At 44.1% G+C, this 20,273-nt stretch overlaps 1 protein-coding gene across 1 annotated transcript in view; it reads left to right on the forward strand.

Annotated features, from left to right (window-relative positions):
* Positions 1-20,273, forward strand: part of SH3RF2 (SH3 domain containing ring finger 2) — a 69,794-nt gene that overhangs the window by 35,891 nt on the left and 13,630 nt on the right. Inside the window, exon 5 of the mRNA XM_067567084.1 lies at positions 2,118-2,444. Coding sequence (XP_067423185.1) covers positions 2,118-2,444 — 327 coding nt within the window. The remainder of the gene's footprint in view (positions 1-2,117; positions 2,445-20,273) is intronic.

Consider the following 20,273-nt stretch of genomic DNA (forward strand, 5'->3'; position numbering starts at 1 on the left):
ACTGAACACTTTCATGGAAAAAAAAAATCATTTTGACCAAAATGTTTCATTTTTTGATCAAACAATTTAAAAAGTGAAAATTCTCAAAATTATCATCCAAGTTTTGTTTTGTTTTGTGTTGTGTTGTTTTTAGAAGGAGGGGAAATATTTTCTCTCCCTTTTACTGCCCCCGCACAACCTAATAGTTTCCAGTGGGAAAAAAGTGAAAGAGCTTTTTTTCCTCATCAAAATGACATTTTTCAAACAAACTTTTGGTTACGGGCGAAATAAATTCATGAAAAATTTTCATTCCTTGATAAATTGTTGACAAAATAGATTTGCCTTTTTTGATCAGCCTCCTAATAATACATTTCCACTAGGAACTGTAATGAGATCAACCAACTGATCTTCCATAAAGCACAAAACAGCTATCAGATAATAACAGTCTTAAGTCACTACCAACCTGCCCCAAATTCAAAGCGGATATTTAAAGAGTGCTATTTATTGCATTATCAATCTCCCTGGCCATCTAGTCCCATCCCACCCACAATGTTTTTTGTTTAATACTGAACTAATTGGTCATTAATAATATCCCTAAAGTTTAGCTTGGGCTATAAACTGTAAATGTCACACAAACAAGTCAAAAGACCTAGACACAAATGAAGATATTATTAATTACAGAGGCATTTATTAGTTATTCCACAATTACTTTATAGAAGGACACTAGTAAAAATATTACTTGACATTCTAATAGATCTTATAAAATGTTTCTTCATTTCATGAAATAATTTTGACTCAGGTAATTACTTACTTAATCTGGCATTAGCTGGACTAAGTTAATTATGGCCACTGGGGAATTAGAAATTAATTATGGAAAGAGCAAACTTGGGGCTAGTTTGAGAGACATAGGACTTCTTTTTCCTTTGGCTTTATAGACAATGATCAGATCTGTGTTCCACTTTAACCAAATGCCCAGTGTTAGGGGAATTCAGATATATGGTTCTGGTTTCAGACTCATCTCCAATTACTTACAGAAATAACAATATTACTCCAGATAGATCGATAGATCACTCACACACATACACACAAACTACCTGTTTTAAACCTGGTCTTAAGACTGTGCCTTTGAGGGTGAGGAGGTGGGAAATATAAAAACAACCTATGCTCTTAAAAGATGAGACTGTAGGAGCAACTATCTATTCCACGTTAAATTAATTATTTTTCACCCTAGGAGTTACGTATGCCACTTCAAATGAGTGAGTAAGAGTCTCAAAGTTTTGCAATTCTTTAATGTCAGCAGTAAATCATGATTAATTATTTTGGCAGCCATTGTGGTAAGAAATATTGCCACCACACACCCTTTGCTATTAATATTGAGGTAATCAGCAGCTTCAAAGAAATCCTGTTGAAATGTAGTCTGTATGCAAATTGAGGGTCTGACTCTGCTCCCATTAAAATCAATGGTCAAAGTCCCACTTCTTTCAATGGGAGTAGGAGCAAGCTGTGAATGTTTTGGTCTAAACTGATCAAATTGAATGGAGTCAGCATTGCTCAAAAAGCTAATTTAAGAGAGGATGTCTCCATATGAATGAACACCTTAATCTAAATTGGACAGACTTGACACCCTGCTGTGAAATGCACCCAGTCTTGCCAACACAAACCAATTAAGGAAGATGTGCCCATTTCTCCATTGTAATCTGGTGTTCCGTTTATGATACTGTGTTACTGGTGCTGAGTGGAAGAAACCAGCTGTGATGCCTTCATCTTTCCTCATTCATCTCTGGGAGTCTCAAGTTTTGACAGGAAAGGAAGTCTACCTTTCCGTAAGATGTCAGCTAGAAAGAACCATACATCCATGCTTAATCAGATGGTGTCTCGGTGATAAACTTCTTCAAATCCATTTTAATTTGGCGGTCAGTTTTGTGTCAGTAATTATGGCTCTGGGATTTGTCACGGAAAATATAACAAAGTTGAGCCACACAATTGCAAAGATTCACCACAATGTCATTTTAAGCTCCAAGTCAGCTATGCACCTTGTTAGGATGAGGTATAAAATTTGGGTCTGTGCTCGCTTTAGGGTCTAAGCAAAGTTTAGCTTTTGAGTTGGTGCCGTCAAACTTCTCTTCTTTCTGTTCCAGCCAAACATGACTGCAAGACAACTCCTACAGACAAAGAAAAGCCACCGATCCCCCCAGTTTAAATATTCATCACCCTTAAGGACATCGTCTCCCAGAGCGAAAGGCACAGAGTCACCAACCTTCCGCAAAGCATCAGAATCTAGAAGGAAGAGCCTGAGGCCATTCTCTATCACGACTGCCTTGAATACACTCAACAGGATAGTCCATTCACCCACAGAGCGGCAGACACTGGAAATCAGCTCACCAGTGCTCATCAGCTCCAGTAATCCTACTGTGGCAACCCAGAGCAGTGAGAAAGTGGAATTCCCATATGGCACCCCTGTCCAGGTAAATCAAAACCATTCATGCTGCTGACTGCAGAGCAAACAATCTGTGTGCTCAAAAAAAAATAGTCTGAAAAGTAAATTTGGGTGGAAACATTTTTCACAATGCAGATAGCAACTTGAAAAGCCAACGCTCAAATTAGCATTAAACAGTTCTTTTAGGCTTTTAAAGATTTATGTCTACAATGGTTTAAACTCTCTTCCACAGCTTAGTGAAGCTCAGATCCTCTTTTAAGTACTACAGGAAGATGACAAAGGTAAAAGGCTCCTTTTAAGGATTGCATGTTAAAAAAACAGGAGGGTGGGGAGATGAAATGCCAGTGTTAGTGACGCCTACAAAACAATATGTCATCCATGAAGTCAGGGAGTTAGGGACTTCTTCCCTCTTTTGGAAGTTTAAAGCTCTGCCTCTTGAATCACAGGAGCCAACATGACTCATAACAGGGGAGATTAAATGATCAGAATGACTGCACTGTTTTGGTAAACTGTGGAGGCAGAGACTGAGAAGAAAGATTGTTTTCTTAAAAAATAAAAGACATTCCGGTTTGGAAAGTCTGGCATGGAACGTGCATTCCTTGCGCAATTAACTAAGCCACACTTTATTTGCAGAGAAATGTGTACCACACAAACATGCGTGTGCGGGCATGCATGCACACACACACACACACACACACTTCACCGTGAGTGTGTTTTATCTGAAGGTATAGTCCAAACAGGCAGAAACCTACAATTTCAGCAAAATAGAAGGTAAAATTAAAAATATCGATGGGCCAAGTTCAAAAGTGCCACCTCACTGATGTTTCTAGCCACCCACACAGCCTTAAGGTGTAAGTGCTGGTACAAGGTTGCATAAGAAAGAGCCTCTTTCTTGCACTCCTTGTGCTGTCTGAACTCCTAGGGTAATATTCTGGCTCCATTGTAGTCATTGGGAGCTTTGCCATTGACTTCAATGAGGCCAGGATTTCTCCCCTAATAACTTCAGTGTTTAGACCCTGTAAGGAAGGACCTGCAAAAGTCAAGCCTCAAGTTATCATGTTTAATGAGGAGTTGAAAGCCCAGCTACGTTGATGGAAGAGCTGCAGGTAGGGGTCTTTTAGATGGCACTTGTTTTCATGGGCTTCTTTCCTGTCTCTACTTGAATGTCAAATGTAAACTTTGTTCTTTTTATTTCTTATGTTATTTAAATATGTCTGTCACCTTTCCAGAGGTCTAGGAACCACCTGGCATCTAGGCCCATGTCTACACAGGGGTAAGAAATGCACAGCTGGCTGCGGTCAGCTGACTCAGGGTCACAGGGCTCAGGCTCCGGGGCTGAAAAATCACTGTGTAGATGGAGCCCAAGCTTCTGGGACCCTGCAAGGGGAGAAGGTCCCAGAGATCAGGCTCTAACCCAAGCCGGAACAGCTACACAGCGAAGTTTAGCCCAGCAGCCTAAGCCCCATGAGCCCAAATCAGCTGAGCCAGGCCAGCTGTCGCCATGCCACAGGTATTTTGTCCTGCATGGACATACTATAAAGCACTCAATTAAAAATCCAAAATGTGCAATACAACATCTTAATTCATTAGCTTTTCCTAAATGCAAATTTTCCACTGAAGAGGCTTGTCCACACAAACTAAAAGACCCTCTACTCAGTCATGTTACAACTCCCTAAAAAGATCATTCTACAGTCTCCTGCCCCTCCCCCTACGGCCTTCCAACCCCGAAACGCTGTCAATTAAAGATGGGTGTTGCAGCATGCCTAGCTTGAAAAGTTACCAATCCAATTTTATTTGGTAGATTGCAGAAGCTGTAATGGCTGTTTCCACTATGGGAGTCGCAGACTCTGTGAGAATGACCTCATGTGTAGCAATTTTCAGCCATAAAGTTCCACAATTTACATAGGGCATCTCTTTGCCCACCATAGAAATGCAACCAGCTCTAGGGAGGAGCACAAAAACAGTACACAATCAGGACTCAATCCTATAAGATATCAAGCACCCTCATCTCCTACAGTAATCAATGGAAGTTGAGGGTGCTCAGCACCTCGGAGGATTGGCTCTAATTTAAGACAGGAATTGACTAGGAATACTATATCCAATTGAGAATGCAAGGGAATTTAACGAAGCAGAATGGGGTTTTCCAAACTTGAATTTCACCACGATGAATGGTGGGTGTTGTTTGCTGTTTTAAGTACTTTATTTAAATACACTGTCTAAAGGCTTGTCTGCCTGGCATGTTAGTGCACAGCAAATCAGGGTGTGAATCTACAGTGCACGCACTAACTCGCCATGTGGACGCTGCTACTGCGACTGCACATTAGAAGTTTTGTAGTGTGCTTTGACGTACCCCCTTTGATGTACTCCTGGAACTCTTATGTGTGATAGCAGTGTCCACATGGCCAGTTAATACACCAGCTAGTGTATGCTGCAGATTCACACCTTGCCTTGCCACTGCCTTGCACTGACTTGCGATGTAGAGCAGTGGTTCTGAAACTTATTTGATCGGGCCCCCCTTCTTTGTGTCTATAGTCATTTACGCCTCCTTACCCCACCAGTACATATGCCGCCACCCAGCTCTGAAGGCAGAGTGGAGAGCAGCGGCTATTGCCTGGACACCCAGCTCTGAAGGTAGCATCAAACCAGCAGCAGCACAGAAGTAAGGGAGGCAATGCACTTCATTGCCACCCTTACTTCTGCGCTGCTGCTGCCAGCCTGGGGCTGCCAGCTAGAGCCCCGCCGTTTCCAGGTGAGGGATTGGGGAGGAGGGAGGAGTGCCCAAGGCCAAGTGGCAGGGCTCCAGCTGTCAACCGCAGGGCGGTGGGCTCTGGCTGTTCCCTTTATCTCCACCTCCTGGGTGTGCACGGTCCTTCTGCATGAGCCCCAGCCACCCAGGGCTAACAGCCAAAGCGCTTCAAAAAAAAAAAAAAAAAGCACACGGGGCACGCCTTCCTCCGCACATTCCCACACCTCCCTTGGGAGGCCTGCCCCATAGTTTGAGAACCACTGGTGTAGAGCAATACATGGGCTGGAGGAAGCAAGAAATCATGTAACGTACTAGCTAAAAACTAGTGAGGGTGGAAACTATGGGAAGCCAACATAGTGTTAATGGAAACATGTCATTATTGAGGGCTTAATATAGCAATGCTGAATTAAATGGGAGTTTTACCACTGACTTCAGTAGGCAGGGAGCAGGCCACAGGTGAGTTCTGCTCTGATGATATAGTAAAAAGCACCTTTCAGGCAGTTCAGAGAGGTGGTACTAGAGTAATGAACTCAGACTCTGCGAGTGCTCAACGTGCTGTGCTCTGAAAGATGGGCTTAGCCTATCAACCTAAATACAGCTTAGCGAGCCTTGTTTTGTCTCTTGATTACACATGATGCCACCTGCTTCCGACACAACAATGAACCCCACATTACTCCATTACATGACTGTTAGAAAGCCAATTAGCAAAGAAATCCAGTCATCCAGACCAGAACCCTTTTTTCTTTGGAAAGAAGTCATGATTGCCTTTCAGCTATGCCATTCTGTTGCCTACAGCCATCTACTTCCAAAAGAGAAATTTACCATGGCAGAGTAATTCTCATGGCACCCTAGGAGTCCTTCCCTCTTTACAAGCCTGATCCCAAGATTGTCCCAAGACAGATTGTGTTTGGGACTGTAATAGTGCAACACTGTTACTAAAATAGACCTTTCAAAATAAGGTCTCTCCCTTTTAGGGAGGCGAAGGGTCCTAACCTCACCTACTATCTGATCAGAGGTCTCCACATTGCATGTTTACTGACCATCTGAAAAGAAAAAAGGGTTGTTAAGATTTATATGGCACCTTTTATACTCAAGGAACCCCCAAAAGGTAGCCCCAAAAGAAGCCAGCTCCTGGTAGTGCAGTGTCTATTCAAGAAAACCCAGCAGGCATTTGTACTCAGCAATAGCTCGCACAACGTCTTGGATGCTAGATCCTGTTTTACTGTGAGAAAAAACAGACCTTTACAATAAGGTCATAATTCAATTGAAATTGTATCATGTCTTATGAACCCAATGTCATTTAACTGAAAAATATCTCATTGTGAACTATTTTCAACAGCGTAAGTCGTAGAGTAAGTATGTTACCTTGTTGCCTTATTATGGCTCTGAATTGGCTTTTTTGAAAGCCATCCTTCATTCCTGGATTGTTGGTTGGTGTTTGTTTTGGAGAGGGGAGGCTGGGAGAGAGGATATGTTTTTTTTTTCTTCATCTCCTCTCTGGGTTTTGGGCTGTGATATTTGCTAATTAGAACAAGCCTGGGGTACAAAGTTCAGATCCAAGTCTAGGTGCAGATCCAAACTTCCAATTGATGGTGTTGGCTTTAAAATACTGGATCCACTGTTTCATTTCTGGCTGATCTCTGACGTTAACTATCCTGGACAGTTGCAAAAAGAAAAGGAATTTTGTTCCAGAAAGAGCTTCTCAGCAAAGACAATTATCTGGGAGACTTAGCTTTATGATACATAAGCCTCCTAGCTATAATAGAAATAGAACAGATTCATAGACTCATTGACTTTAAGACCAGAAGGGACCATTGTGATCATCTAGTCTGACTACCTGCATAGCGCAGGCCCCAGAACCTCACCCACCCACTCGTGTAATAGATCCATAACCTCTGGCTGAGTTACTGAAATCCTAAAATCATAATTGAAAGACTTCAAGTTACATAGAATCCACCATTTACTCTAGTTTAAACCAGCAAGTGCCATGTACCCCATGCTACAGAGGAAAGCGAAAAATCCCCAGGGTCTCTACCAACCTGACCTGGCAGAAAATTCCTTCCCAACCCCAAATATGGTGATCAGTTAGACTCTGAGCTTATCAGCAAGACCCACCATTCAGATACCTGGGAAAGAATTCTCTGTAGTAACTCAGAGCCTTCCCTATCTACGCCCCATCTCTGGCCATTGGGGATATTTGCTACTAGCAGTTGCAGATTGCCTACAATGACACGTGGCCCATCTCATCATATCATCCCCTCCATAAAATTATCAAGCTCAATCTTCTCCCACTGCTCCCCTTGAAAGGGGTTAGTTGGTTAGAAACCTCCATGTAATTTCAAGCCTAAACTTGTTGATGGCCAGTTTATAGACATTTGTTCTTATGTCAACATCGGCTTTTCACTTTAACTCCTCTCCGTCTCTGATACTTATCGCTGTGATGTATTTATAGAGAGCAATCATATCTCCCCTCCGCCTTCGTTGGGTTAGGCTAAAGAAGCCAAGCTCCTTGAGTCTTCTCTCATAAGATAGGTTTTCCATTCTTCTAATCATCCTAGTAGCCCTTCTTGCATCTGTTCCAGTCTGAATTCATCTTTCTCAGACATAAGAGACCAGAACTGCACACAGTATTCCAGATGAGGTCTCACCAGTGCCTTGTATAAATACAATAACACTTCCCTGTCTCTACTGGAAATACCTTACCTAACGCATCCTAGGATTCCATTAGCTTTTTTCACAGCTAACTCACATTGGTGGTGCATTGTCATCCTGTGATCAACTGATACACCCAAGTCTTTCTTCTCCTCTCTTGCTTCCAGTGTCCCCAGTTTATAACAAAATTTCTTGTTGTTAATCCCTAAGTGCATGACCTTGCACTATTAAATTTCATCCCATTTCTATTACTCCAGTTTAGGGATCGCATAAGCATCAGTGAGGCACAATGCCTTCACTAAAAAGGAGAGACAAAAACAGGTGCATGATCCAACACATCTACTTCATGGACACATTCCACCAACCAAGAGGCTGAAGTCCAGAAGGAGCTTTGCCTCTGAAAAACCCTTACACCAAAATATCACTGTAGGAAGGCTACAGAGTAACCAAATGGCGAGAAATGTCAATGATCCTGGACAAACGGTTGCTATAGAACAACTTCTGCTAGGCATTGACCTCGAAAGAAAACTCTAATGTCAGTGATTCTCAACCTATTTACCATTGTGGGCCGCAAATGCAGCTCATCCACATCTACACAATATATAGACTATCTGTATGGCCCTAAGGATGTCAAATGGGCTACAGCTGTGTGCTGATTGGGCCACAAGCAACCCGCAGGTTGAGAACCACTGCGCTACGTAGTCTGACTCGAACTCGAGCTGGGGCAGCAAAGACTGGTGACAATACGATACGATGAAGTGGAATCTAAGTAACCACCCCAAATGTGAATGTGGTGAGCCTAGGCAAACACTTGCACTGTCTGATGCAGTGCTCCCTGTCAATAGCTTGTATTTCCAGGGCACTATTCGAGAGAAATTACATCATCAGGTCTGGGCTGTAGCTTTGGAGTGACAAGTAGATGATAATCTGCCTCTATAACAAGAGGCACAGGTTTACTCCAATTTGATCTGGCATTTTACCAAACGGTATGATCCACTTTAATTATAATTGGCTGCATTCGCATAACATTAGAACAAAAAACGCCAACAACACTTTGTATGTTGCAATGTCATCTCTGTGCATGTTGCTGTGTAATAAAACAATAAGTACTTCAAATGCACACACACTAAACAGCAGCACTGGAAAGTCCAACGAAATTAAAACAGGCCCCACGTCCCTATAATGTTCCTTTGTTGTACCCTACTAGAAATTCCAGTAGACTTCTTTAGAATCTTTCACCTGTTCTCTATTGACAGTGCTAGGCACTAGTAGACCAGGAGGTCTTTGCTTTGTTCTAACGCCTACTTGGCCAATAAGAACCAGCTGAAATTTTTCAGATGGAACTTCCACATGCCAAGACATGAGATGAAATAGGCCTTAACACCAAAGTCAGAATCTGACACTGTATGCAAAACTTCGCATAAATGTATGGCTGTTCAGATCTATCTCTATGTTGTAACTGACCGATAACAGTGGAAGTGCTCAGCCCTGAAATGTATTCACTAGGGATGGGCCCAAACTCTTGCTCAGAATCCTTTCCCTCCCCTCCCCTTAAACTTTAAGGAAGTTTGGATCACTCTCTGAAATGGAAGCATTAAGGAAGTGCTTGACTTGAAGCATTCCTGGGCTTAGGTGTGGGTTGGGTTATTTGCTTTCTTAACTCAGTAGAAAGCTTGTCAGTTTCCCCAGTGCATTTGTAGAGACTGGTGGTACCTCTGCCTTAGATGGTTGCCTGCAGGAAACTGGCAGGTTATATTGGCTTGTTCTGCTTGACTGCAAGCCTGGGATGTACCTGCCAAGACTTTCATTTGCAGCTTCAGAAGGTTTCTTTGCAAGCAAGTTAGTTTTCCCTTTCACCAACTGTTTCTTTTATACAATCTAAACTGTGGCTTTGTCTCCAATGCAAAAATAGGTCTGTTTTCACAACAAAATAGGTAACTTGAGACAGCTATTTCATTGGGGGGAAGATGCACCTAATTTTGCAGTGAAGACATAGCATAACCTTTTGCTTTGTTTGGAACGAAAAGATTATTGGGGCTGGCCTTAGTATATATGTTACATAAAATAGATGAGACAATATTAGGGGAACCATGCCATGATTGTATCCATCTAGCCCAGGTGTGAAAAACACTCAGGAAACATGCTTTCTGCTATCAAGGAGCAAGGCTGGGTTTAGATGGAGCAAAAATTCACCACAGAATAAAAGGCAATGGGTGGAAGCATTCGGATCGCCATGCACTCTGGCTCTTAGCCTGAGTTGCCTCCATGAGGGATATACATCATGATAGACATACTCCCTAGCTGGGAGCGAGGGAAAGTCCACAGTCAGGTATCTGAGGCGTCCATTTGAAATACAAAGAGGTCGAGAGCACTCAGTGCCATGGGGCACCACACCTCAAAACAGGAAACTTTTCTCCCTTCAGTGAAAGAAACTGCCCTAGTCAGCATCCCCAAGCTCTGTTGCTCACATGTCTTCTCTGTCTGGGCAGCTGCTCATTCCTAGGCTGGAACAAGTTGTCCTGAGTATGATCTCTGGTAAAGTTTGGCCTTTAAGGCAATGACCTAGTTTCAGATCTGTCTCAGGCAGGAGTCCAAGTAGTGGGTTTGTGAGACTCAAACAAAAAGGCTAGACTGTGTTCAGGCTCCTAGGCATTGGGGTTAGCAGGGATTGGGATCACAGCGGGGAAAGTCTTAATTTCTTTAGCAATTTCAGGGTGCAGCAGAGAAGAGAAAAGTTATTAGAACCCGAAGAAACAATACCCTTTTATATCTTCCCCCACACAAGGCCACCATCCCCTAGATAAGTGTTTAAATTATACTTAGAACTGGTCAAAAAATAGGGAAATTATTCATGAAAACATCACAAAACATTTGTTGCCTTTTTTCCCCATCAAATTTTGGAATTCTCCCTCCCCCCCACTTTTTTTTTTTGGGGGGGGGAGGGGATCGGATCATCTCTCATAACATGACACTTGGCCTAAGTCAAAAGGCCACTAGATTTATTACTAGTGCCTCCTCCTCACAGGCCAGTTAGAATCTCAGTGTGGTCCTGAAGGAAGCAGTCACCCATCTTGTCCAAGATTCCCTCCCCGTCTTGATAAAGGGATGGATTCTGGAGGTGGAAGAGAATTCCAGTCCAAAATAAAAGTATGAGAGGAAAACCACTGTTAAGTAAAAATGTATATCTTGAAAGCAGAGGTGAAGTAGAGAGAGAGAGAGAGAGAGAGTGTGTGTGTGTGTGTGTGTGTCACACAACACAGTACATACCAGCAAAATAACTTGTTAGAATATCCCCAGTGAATATCTCTCCAGCCTCCCAAAATCTGCTGTACCTGACTGCCTGGCACCTTTACTATGGAGAATCACGTCAGACTCATTTCAGTCCATAAAAGGAAATGAACTGGGAGAAGCTGACACTCATATCAGCTCTCCTCCCATTGCTGGCACACTGCAATGCTTTCCCTTCCTTTTACTCTTGCCAAGCCACTCACCCTCTAGAAGCCAACGCCAGTTCTCAAAGACTCTGCCCACTTTTCCCGTGCATGTGGTGAGCATCCCTGCATGTTGTGAAATCGACCAAACTGAAAAAAGCCACTGATCTCAGATCTTCCCCTCCACTTCCACAAGAAAACAAAAGAAGCTACAGGGATCTCTTGTTAAACTACTGCGCTCATTTCCAGATCCCCACCAAGCCCATCATTGGACATCTGGTGATAGCGAGGTCAGGGGGCACTTGGCTAGAGGCCACCGTGTCCCTTCACCACTTGTCAATGAAAGTGGAGGAGTTCAAGCAATGTCATGGCCAGCACCCGTTTTATATCAGACTTTATATAAACACGTAGGTCTTGAGTGCCAATTACACTAAGGCCACTTTATGCTGTAAAGGGGGCAGAAATGGCCGCCTGAAAATACCCCCTGGTAAGAAGACTTCCTGAACCAGCGTGGAGCTGGTGTAAGGGTTTTACATCGGCACCCAGTGTAGGCAGCATGTTGCGGACAGATGGCAGGGGCTGAAGAGCCAGCAGAGGACACAATTATTTCCTGCCTCTGAGGGTGCAGAGGGGACCCATGGAATGGGAAGCAGAGCACAAATGATTACAACAGTCCTGAAGCTGCTCTCCACTTAGAGCTGGTTGGAAACTTTTTGATTAAACCTTTTTCACCCAAAAGAGGCCATTTTGTCAAAACCGAAATATTTTATGAAACTGCATTCATTTAGACAGAGGTTTCTCGAGAGAGAGAGATCAAAAACCTGACCTTTTCCATCAAAAAATGGACGGTTTGGCACAATTCCATTTTGCAAAAGCCTTCGAAAGGTTTTCCTTTCATTCCACTGTGGAACTAAAACAAGTTTCCAAACCTCAAAAATTGTCACAAAACGGAATTGTCATTAGAGCTGGTCGGTCACTTATACCAGAGGCAGGGCATTTCCCGAGAGCCCTCAGAAAACAGGGAGAGAAAAGATTGCTTAAAGCCAGCTTTGTCCTCTCCACCTACACCTCCCATCCCTCCACACACACCCTCCCAACTCCTACCCGAAGCTCAGACACAGGAACTGAAAATCAGGGCTTATGTGCTGCAGGGAATGGAGTTGATGACTCTGTAAGGAGTGTTTTCTTTTAAGTCAGTACTCAACAAATGCACTGGCATGGTGCTAAGAGGCACTACTGCTGGAAATATTAGCTTTGAGATGAGATGGGAAATTAAAGCTCTGACCATTTTCATCATTAAAGATCCTGTGATCCTTTCCTCAGGCGCAGGAAGGCAAATTCCAACTTAAATGCTTTCTGCTGACCTAAATATCCCCAGGTACTTCCAATTGCAGAAGCTATTCTTCACTGCACCTCCTGAAACAAAGCTATGCCACATCCATGGTGCAATATGGCCTCTGTATCTCAGCTTGCAAGAGGCTGCATTTCAATGGTGGATGCACTGATTCTTGTATTAGTTTCATCCCAGCATAAATGTTTATGATCAAGTTATAAAGCTGCAAAAGGAGGCTATAATTAAAACTCTTTAATGAAGGTTGCCTATCACCTCCCTCAAATACTTGTGTCCTGACTTTGAAGAAGTACCAGTACACTGCCTGCTCTGTGCCAGCTTGAGTGCCAGCCACCAGAAGTACAAGAGCTTTGTCTCGGAGGCATGCTGTGTTACAAATATAAAGAGGGCAACAGGAAGAACAAAGCTGAACTGCATAGGTGGAAATTAGCAGGGTGGAAAAAGACATGAAATCACCTTTATAAAAGCCTTTGGTTTGCTGCTGTCCTGCTGTTACACACATGGACTGGATCACAGGAAGCTGTCTGGGCAACACCTTACAAGAATCCTAAGATGCACAGATGAATGTTTTAAATAAATGAAATCTTTGTGCACCAGGGCTCAACAGCACAACCTGTTTATTATTCTTTCTGAAGTTAATTTTGTCTCTGTGAAAGTCAGAGGACTGACAGCCCAGGAGACTGCAGCCCTCTACTACACAGAACAGGTTCAATGCCAGGTGTAGGCGGGCTAACTTCTCCCCAACACCCTTTGCAATGGACCTCAGCCTTCCCATATGTACAAGAGAGATAACAAAACCTCCCTGTCTCTCAGGGTGATGTGAGACTTCATTAATCTCTTTATGTTTGTAAAGCACTTGGAGAGCCTCCAAAGCAAGGTGTTATAGAGGTGCAAAGGGACCGCCTTTGAAAGAGAGAGATTTCATTCTCCTTGTCCCATTTAATCCTTTGCCTCTCTGCTAACCCTGCAAATAAGTGTAGCAGCTACAGCTGGTCAGAAAATTTCTATTGAAATAGTTTTTCACACACACAAAACATTGGATTTGCAACTAAACAAAATTTTTCACAAAAAGTGCCTGCTTTCTGAGAAAAATTCTGATTTTTTCATCAGAAAAATCAAATGTCGAAAAACCTACAGTGTTCAGTTTTGGACAAAAAAAATCCCCAAAATATTTCAATTAAGATATGCCACTGTGGTGCCTAGTGAGAGTTGTCATTTGGTTGCTCTATGTCTCCCTTCTCCCGTATAAGCTGGGCTCTCTAGCCACACTGCATCTTTGATGAGGCACGATAGACAGGGACTCCCATCATGCACCTGCTCCCCTCACCAAGAGAGGAGACAATGGTGTATCGTGAGCCTTGCTGTTTGGTAAAGGAGCCCATCCGATAGAAGAGAATAGGAGCATGAGGCACCTGAACGACAAACTCCCATGAGGCACTGCGGCAACATTTCTAAATTGAATTATTGTGCTGGGTTTTTATGCCAAAAAACAAAACTTTCCTCAGGGAAAGAAACAAAAAACAAACATTTTCCAGCCAGCTCTAGTGCCAACTCTGATGTCAATGCTGCTAAGGGCTGGACTCAGACCGCCATCTCATTTAATCAAACAGCGATTCGATGGCAACATCTTTAAATCACTATCAACCTTAACTGACATTGAACTGGCTATCTAGAGGCAAAAGCCTCTGATCCCATTAGCTGTACCCTGAATGCCCACCCTGTCCTTCAGCGTACAACAGGCTTGAGTTTATAGGTGCAGGTTTTACTTCATTGGTAGAGCTGATCCTATTTGCCGGAGTACAAACTCACGAGAGAAATGGCTGCAGTTAATTTGCTGTGTTATCACAGAGCCCTTTAGGTATCTATGGCAATAGTGGAAGTATCCTTGAGAGATCTGCACAGCCCATCTCCCGAATTCCATTTCCTATAAAAGGAATATTTATTAAAGGTATCTGAGAGACCCTAACCTGGCTGCTCCCACCCCTCTTTGCTGGCCCAGATAAATCAGTTGTGTTGCTCAGTGAAGGATTTTTTCTCTCAAGGCAAGCAAGTGACATCAGTTATCTGCTCGTAGCTAATAAAGTACAGGCTGGTTTAGCAGACTGCACTGGCACTGAGACAAACACTGATAAGAAAAATTAGCTTCGTGGGTTGATGACCCCATCCACAGCCTGCCCCTTGTGTGCAAATTAAAATTAATTGGCTCTGTTCTGAAGTTTCATCTCTTCAGCCCTGTTTATCAAGCAACACGTGACAAACAGGAGTCCATGGGTGATATCCCAACACAGGATGTGGGTTACCTGCATATCGCATACTTACAGTCTCCTGCAGCTCATGCAAGCAGAAGGTAACCATGTCAAAACACTTTGGGGTTCAAGCAGACCCTAAGATTGAAGGTGAACAGGGCAGTCTTCTCCAGACTCCATTATTTCAACACCACTTCCTGCTTCCTCCTGTTAAGCAGAGCGCTGTTAAAGGGTTAATATATTTAAATCCCAGGTGTTACAAACAGCAGGCAACTCCACAGTGTACTGGCATTTCTTAAGTCAATGGGGTAGAACGGAGAACTGAATTTGCCCCAAAAGCCCTTTGCCTCAGACAGGTAAGCGTTTGCCTCTTACCCCTACATGAGAAAGGGAGTTTTGTCCACACAGTTACCATTTAAATGAGGCAGAACTAAAATTAAATACAAAATGCACACCGTACTTGGAAAAAGTGGGGATATGCAAAACAGGTAAGAAGGAAATAAAAATGATTACATACAAGAAAGAAGTTTGGCTTATAGATGGCTGAAAAATAGCCAAATGGTGAATCAGTAAGTTTCTATTACTACTTCAAAGATGAACAGTTCTGAGCTGGCCTTAGTATTAGTCAGATGGCATATGTAAATTACTGCATCTTGACTAGCTATGGCTTAGGCAATGACAATTATTAAGCATATGCAAATATCTAACATATGCAAATATCTTACTCATCAGCTACCAAGTCATGGGCAGTCTTGCCTAGTGGTTGGAGCAAGAGTCCAGCCTACCAGTTAGAGCTGAATCTAGATGGGGCAGCTCCAGGAACAAAGTCAAGAGACATAGCCAGGATTCAGAAACCAAAGCCTAAGCTGAAGGCTTAGCCAGAATCGCAGTCAGAAGGTGGAGCCAAAGGTTTGAGGCAGGAGTCAGAGGTCAGGGAGAAGCTGGGGCAGGAGCAAGGCTAGAGACAGTGGAAGCAGAGACAGGACCAAGAATAGCTGCAGGCTAGGAAAGCATTGAGCAGCCACTGGACTGCTGCTGAGGCTTAGTATCAGGCAGCAGGTGTCTGCGGCAAATCAGGTGGTGCAGTCGGACAGTTTCTATCAGGACCAGCTGTGCTCATTGGGGTCCCAGGAAACTGGCTCTGCTGCAGGCTGATCCCTGATAGTACCTGCCCCTTCCAAGGTGCCTCCAAGGGGCCATTTACCTGGTTTCGGGGAGTACTTCTGATGGAAGGCATGTATAAATTCTGGAGCCTGGACTTTTTCTACGGCTTCCATGACTCCCTTTCTGGCCGATAGCCCTCCCAATCCACCAAATAATGGAGTTTGCTTCAAACTCACTTGCAATCTAGAATTGACCAGCCCTTGTACTCCTCTTGGTCCTGGATGTCTATGGGAGGTGGTGGTGGAGCAGAACCGCTGGGAAAGGGTTTCTCCATATAAGGTTTCAGAAGGGACACATGGAAAATCGGGTGGACCTTCAAGGATTCCAGCAACTGGAGCCTGAATGCTATAGGGTTAATCTGTTCCATGATCTTAAATAGGCCTGTGTACTAATGGTCCAATTTAGCTGAGGGAGAGGTGGATTTTAGGTGTTTGGAGGATAGCCAGACTTTATCTCCTACAGATAGGGTTGGTGTGGCTTGGCATTTTCAATCGGCATGATATTTGTGTGCCTCCTTGGAGGCTTCAGGGTGTTCAGTAAGCTCTTGGTGGAGCTGGGCAACTAGATCTGCTGCTCTCCCTTGAATAAAATTTGACAGGTATAAAATGGTAGCCAAGGGAGCTGTGCCCTACTTGCAGGACAGAGCATCTGCCTTCCCGTTCTGTGATCCAGGATGGTAAGTGATGACAAAAATCAAATCTGGCAAAGAAAAGTGGCCAGCAGATCTGTCACTGGTTAAGGCTATGAGCAGCTTGAAGATATTTCAGATTCTTGTGGTCAGTAAGGACCTGGACCAGGAACCAAGCTCTTTCTAGGTGTCTCTATACTTCAACAGCTGCCTTTATCATAAGTAACTCTTTGTCCCAGATATCATAATTCTTCTCAGGGGGGTTAGTTTTCACGAATAAAAGGTACAGGGATGGAGTTCGTTATGAGAGCCAGTATATTGTGGCATGATGGCTCTGATGGGAAAGTTCAAAGCATCTGCCTCAATGGTGAAGGGCTTGGCAGGATCTGGGTGCCGAAGAATGGGAGCTGAGGCAAAAGATCTTTTTGGCTGATCAAATGTGAACTTTGCCTCTGGTGACAAGATGAAGTGGATACCCTTTTGAAGAGGCACAGTTATCGGGGCTACAAGGTGAGAGAATCCTTTGGCAATATGCCTATAAAAATGGCAAACCTGAGAAATCACTGAATGCCTCATGTCCTTTGAGGCATTCCACCCAGAAATGGCAGATACCTTCTGTGGGTCCATTGTTAGCCTTCTGGGGGAAATGATATATCCAAGGAACTCAATTGTGTCTTTGTCAAGATCACAGTTTTCCAGTTTTGCATAAAAATGGTGTTGATGGAGTCTATTGAGAACATGGCACACGTTACTCATACAGTGCCTGGTTTTCAGAAAAACAAGAATATCATTCAAATAAATAACCACAAACCAATCCAATATGTCCCAGAAGGTATCATTGATGAAGTGCTCAAATGTCACTGGAATGTTATGTTACGTCAGAAAGGCATAGCTAATAATCAAAATGGCCGTATCAGGTGCTGATATCATTGCCTTCCCTGGTTTGGATCAGGCTGTAGGCCCCATGAAGGTCCAACTTAGTAAAAATCTTGGCCAAGCAAAGCCTCTCAAAGAGTTTGTTAATGAGTGGCAGGGGATAGCGGTTTCAGACTGTCACTTTGTTCAGAGCTTGAGAGCCAACACAAGGGCATAAGGAACCATCAGTCTTCACCACAGGAAAGGTTGGTGTCCCCCACCAGAGAGTTGGAGGCATGAATGATCCCCTTCTCCAGGTTATAGCAGCAATATTCCTAGAGCATCCGGAGTTCAAGTTCTGTGAGAGAGTATATGTGGCCAAAGGGGATCTTGGCTCTGGATTGCAGATCAATTGGACAATCATAACTGTGATGGGACAGCAAAATATCTGCCCTCTTTCTATTGAAAACATCAGAGAAATCCTGATATTTCACCAGGATTCCTAAAACTATCAAGGGGGTCACAGAGATAGAAGCAGTCACTTTCAGTGCAACTCCGTTGGTCTCTGAATTCTCAGGTAGGTGGCAAAGATAACAGGAGCTTCTGGTCCAGAACATGATTTTGGTGGGAGGCAAAATTGACAGTAGAGTCTTGATGTGAAACATACTGTGCCTGCCGCCCCATGGGGTGCATGGATCATGGGCAATGAGCCAGGAATTGCCATGGATGACAGATGACTGAGGTGCACGGATCAGACCAAACCTCCTGGTGACCCTGGTCCATGGTTTGATGAGTAACTGGGCAGAGAAGAGGAGGTATCCATCAATAGATTCCACCAAATCAGGGATGCTCTTGCGCTGAGTTGGAATGTTGTGAACCTGGGCAAAGTCTAAATCCATGAAATTGTTGGAGGCCCCCCTCCTCCAAGTCGACAACCCACTCAGCTCAACCTCTGATATGGTGGAATGTTGTAGCCAGAGAGGGAATTGGAGGGTGTTCTGGCACAGTGTCCCTCCATAGCTGGGGTGCAAGTTCCTGGAGTGAGAGGGCCAACAAAGGCTCAGCTAGACCCCCGAATCAGGGCTGAGGCCTGGAGTCTTTCTGGTCAAGACACAGCTGAATTCCTAGCAGGGAATCCCAAGGTGGAGTGTCCAAATTCCCCACAATACAGGTGTAGGCCTGAAGCATGATGCCAGCCCTTCTCTGCATCAGAGAGGCAAGGCCAAACCCAGCTGATCTGCCTTGGCCCCTGTGATGAGACTGTGAAAGGGTAGTGGGAACTCTACTCTCTCTCCATGGAGAGAGGTCAAGTGGCCAGAAGTACCTTGATCAATTCACTTGACCAGATTGGGCGGTGGCTCCACCCATGCTGGCTCGTCCTTGATTTCTTCACTGAGACCATGTCGGAAATGGTAGTGCCGTGCCAGCTTATTCCATTTAGTGCAGGTGCCGGAGCTCTGCAGCAAGCTTGAGTTAGCAGACTAAGAATCAGTCCGACTCGAGGCTGGTCAATGGTGAATGCCTGGGGACGAAGCATGAACAGGAACAAGCATTCCACAGAACATTTTATGGTCCCCATCAAACGTATCCAGGAGGGGAATCTCTGGCTCCCCAGAAGCCAGGATAGCAGCTACCAGCGGGACGGCTTGAGCCAGTAGGGCTGCAGTTCGTACCTGCAAGACCATCACCAGGATTTCCACAAGGGCACAGCTACCTCTTCAGAATCCATCAGAAGGGCTGTCCAGCCACTTACCCACCCTTGGTCAATCTTTTGGGTTGCTCAGACTGTCAGCAATCAACTCATGGGCGGTCTGGCCTAGTGGTTGAAGCAAGAGTCCAGCCTACCAGTTAGAGCTGAATCCAGATGGGGCAGATCCAGGAGTGAAACCAAGGATCATAGCTGGGAGTCAGAAACCAAAGCCTAAGCCAAAGAGTTAACCTGAGTCACAGTCAGAAGGTGGAGCTGAGGGTCTGAGCTTGGTATCGGAGGTCAGGAAGATGGTGGGTGCTGAAGCAGGAGCAAGGCCAGAGACAGTGGACCAAGTGCAGCTGCAGGCTAGGAATGTGCTGAGAAGCCACTGGACTGCTGCTGCTACCGAGTTTAAATATCAGGTTGCAGGAGTCTGCAGCCAATCAGGTGGCACAGTCAATCAAACAGCTTCCATCAGGGCCAGCTGCGCTCCTTGGGTTGCCAAGAAACTGGCTCTGCTGCAGGCTGGCCCCCGACATTGCTCTTGACAGGCTCATCAGAAGCCAAGGATGGGGTTGGTTGGTTGGTTGTTTTTTCCTGGCTCTATAATTTCATCCTCCCTCAGAAAGTCACCTCAAAGAAAAACTTGAAGAAATTCATGACCATAATGGGAGAGATTTCCAGAGCTCTCTGATAAAAACAGTCAGAACATATGTAACAAAACATCTGAGGAACAGCAAAAATGTATTGTGCCTGGAGCAAAATTGGCTCTATATTAACTCTTCAGTCAATAAATCTTGACATTTATCTCAAAAGAAGCCAATATCTGCCTATCTTCCTCCATTATCCAAAACCCTCCCATGCAACGTACGACACGACAAGATTACTATGTTGTTTACTGAATAATCTTTAAAGGCAGAATATCGAGGGATTCATGGCTGGGAAGAGTGTGTCATTTTTTTAGTTGCTGTGTGGTAGTGTGAGGGTGGGTAGTTCAAGAATTACAGATAATGGATGTGTGGGAACATGCCTGCCTTAACCCATGTTGATTACAAAATGCTTCACACCAAAAGAAAATGTGGGCTGCTAAGTAC

Source organism: Emydura macquarii, unplaced genomic scaffold, assembly GCF_026122565.2.
Source record: "Emydura macquarii macquarii isolate MOO-44397 ecotype Brisbane River unplaced genomic scaffold, CSIRO-AGI_Emac_v2 contig_2768, whole genome shotgun sequence".
NCBI lineage: Eukaryota > Metazoa > Chordata > Testudines > Chelidae > Emydura > Emydura macquarii.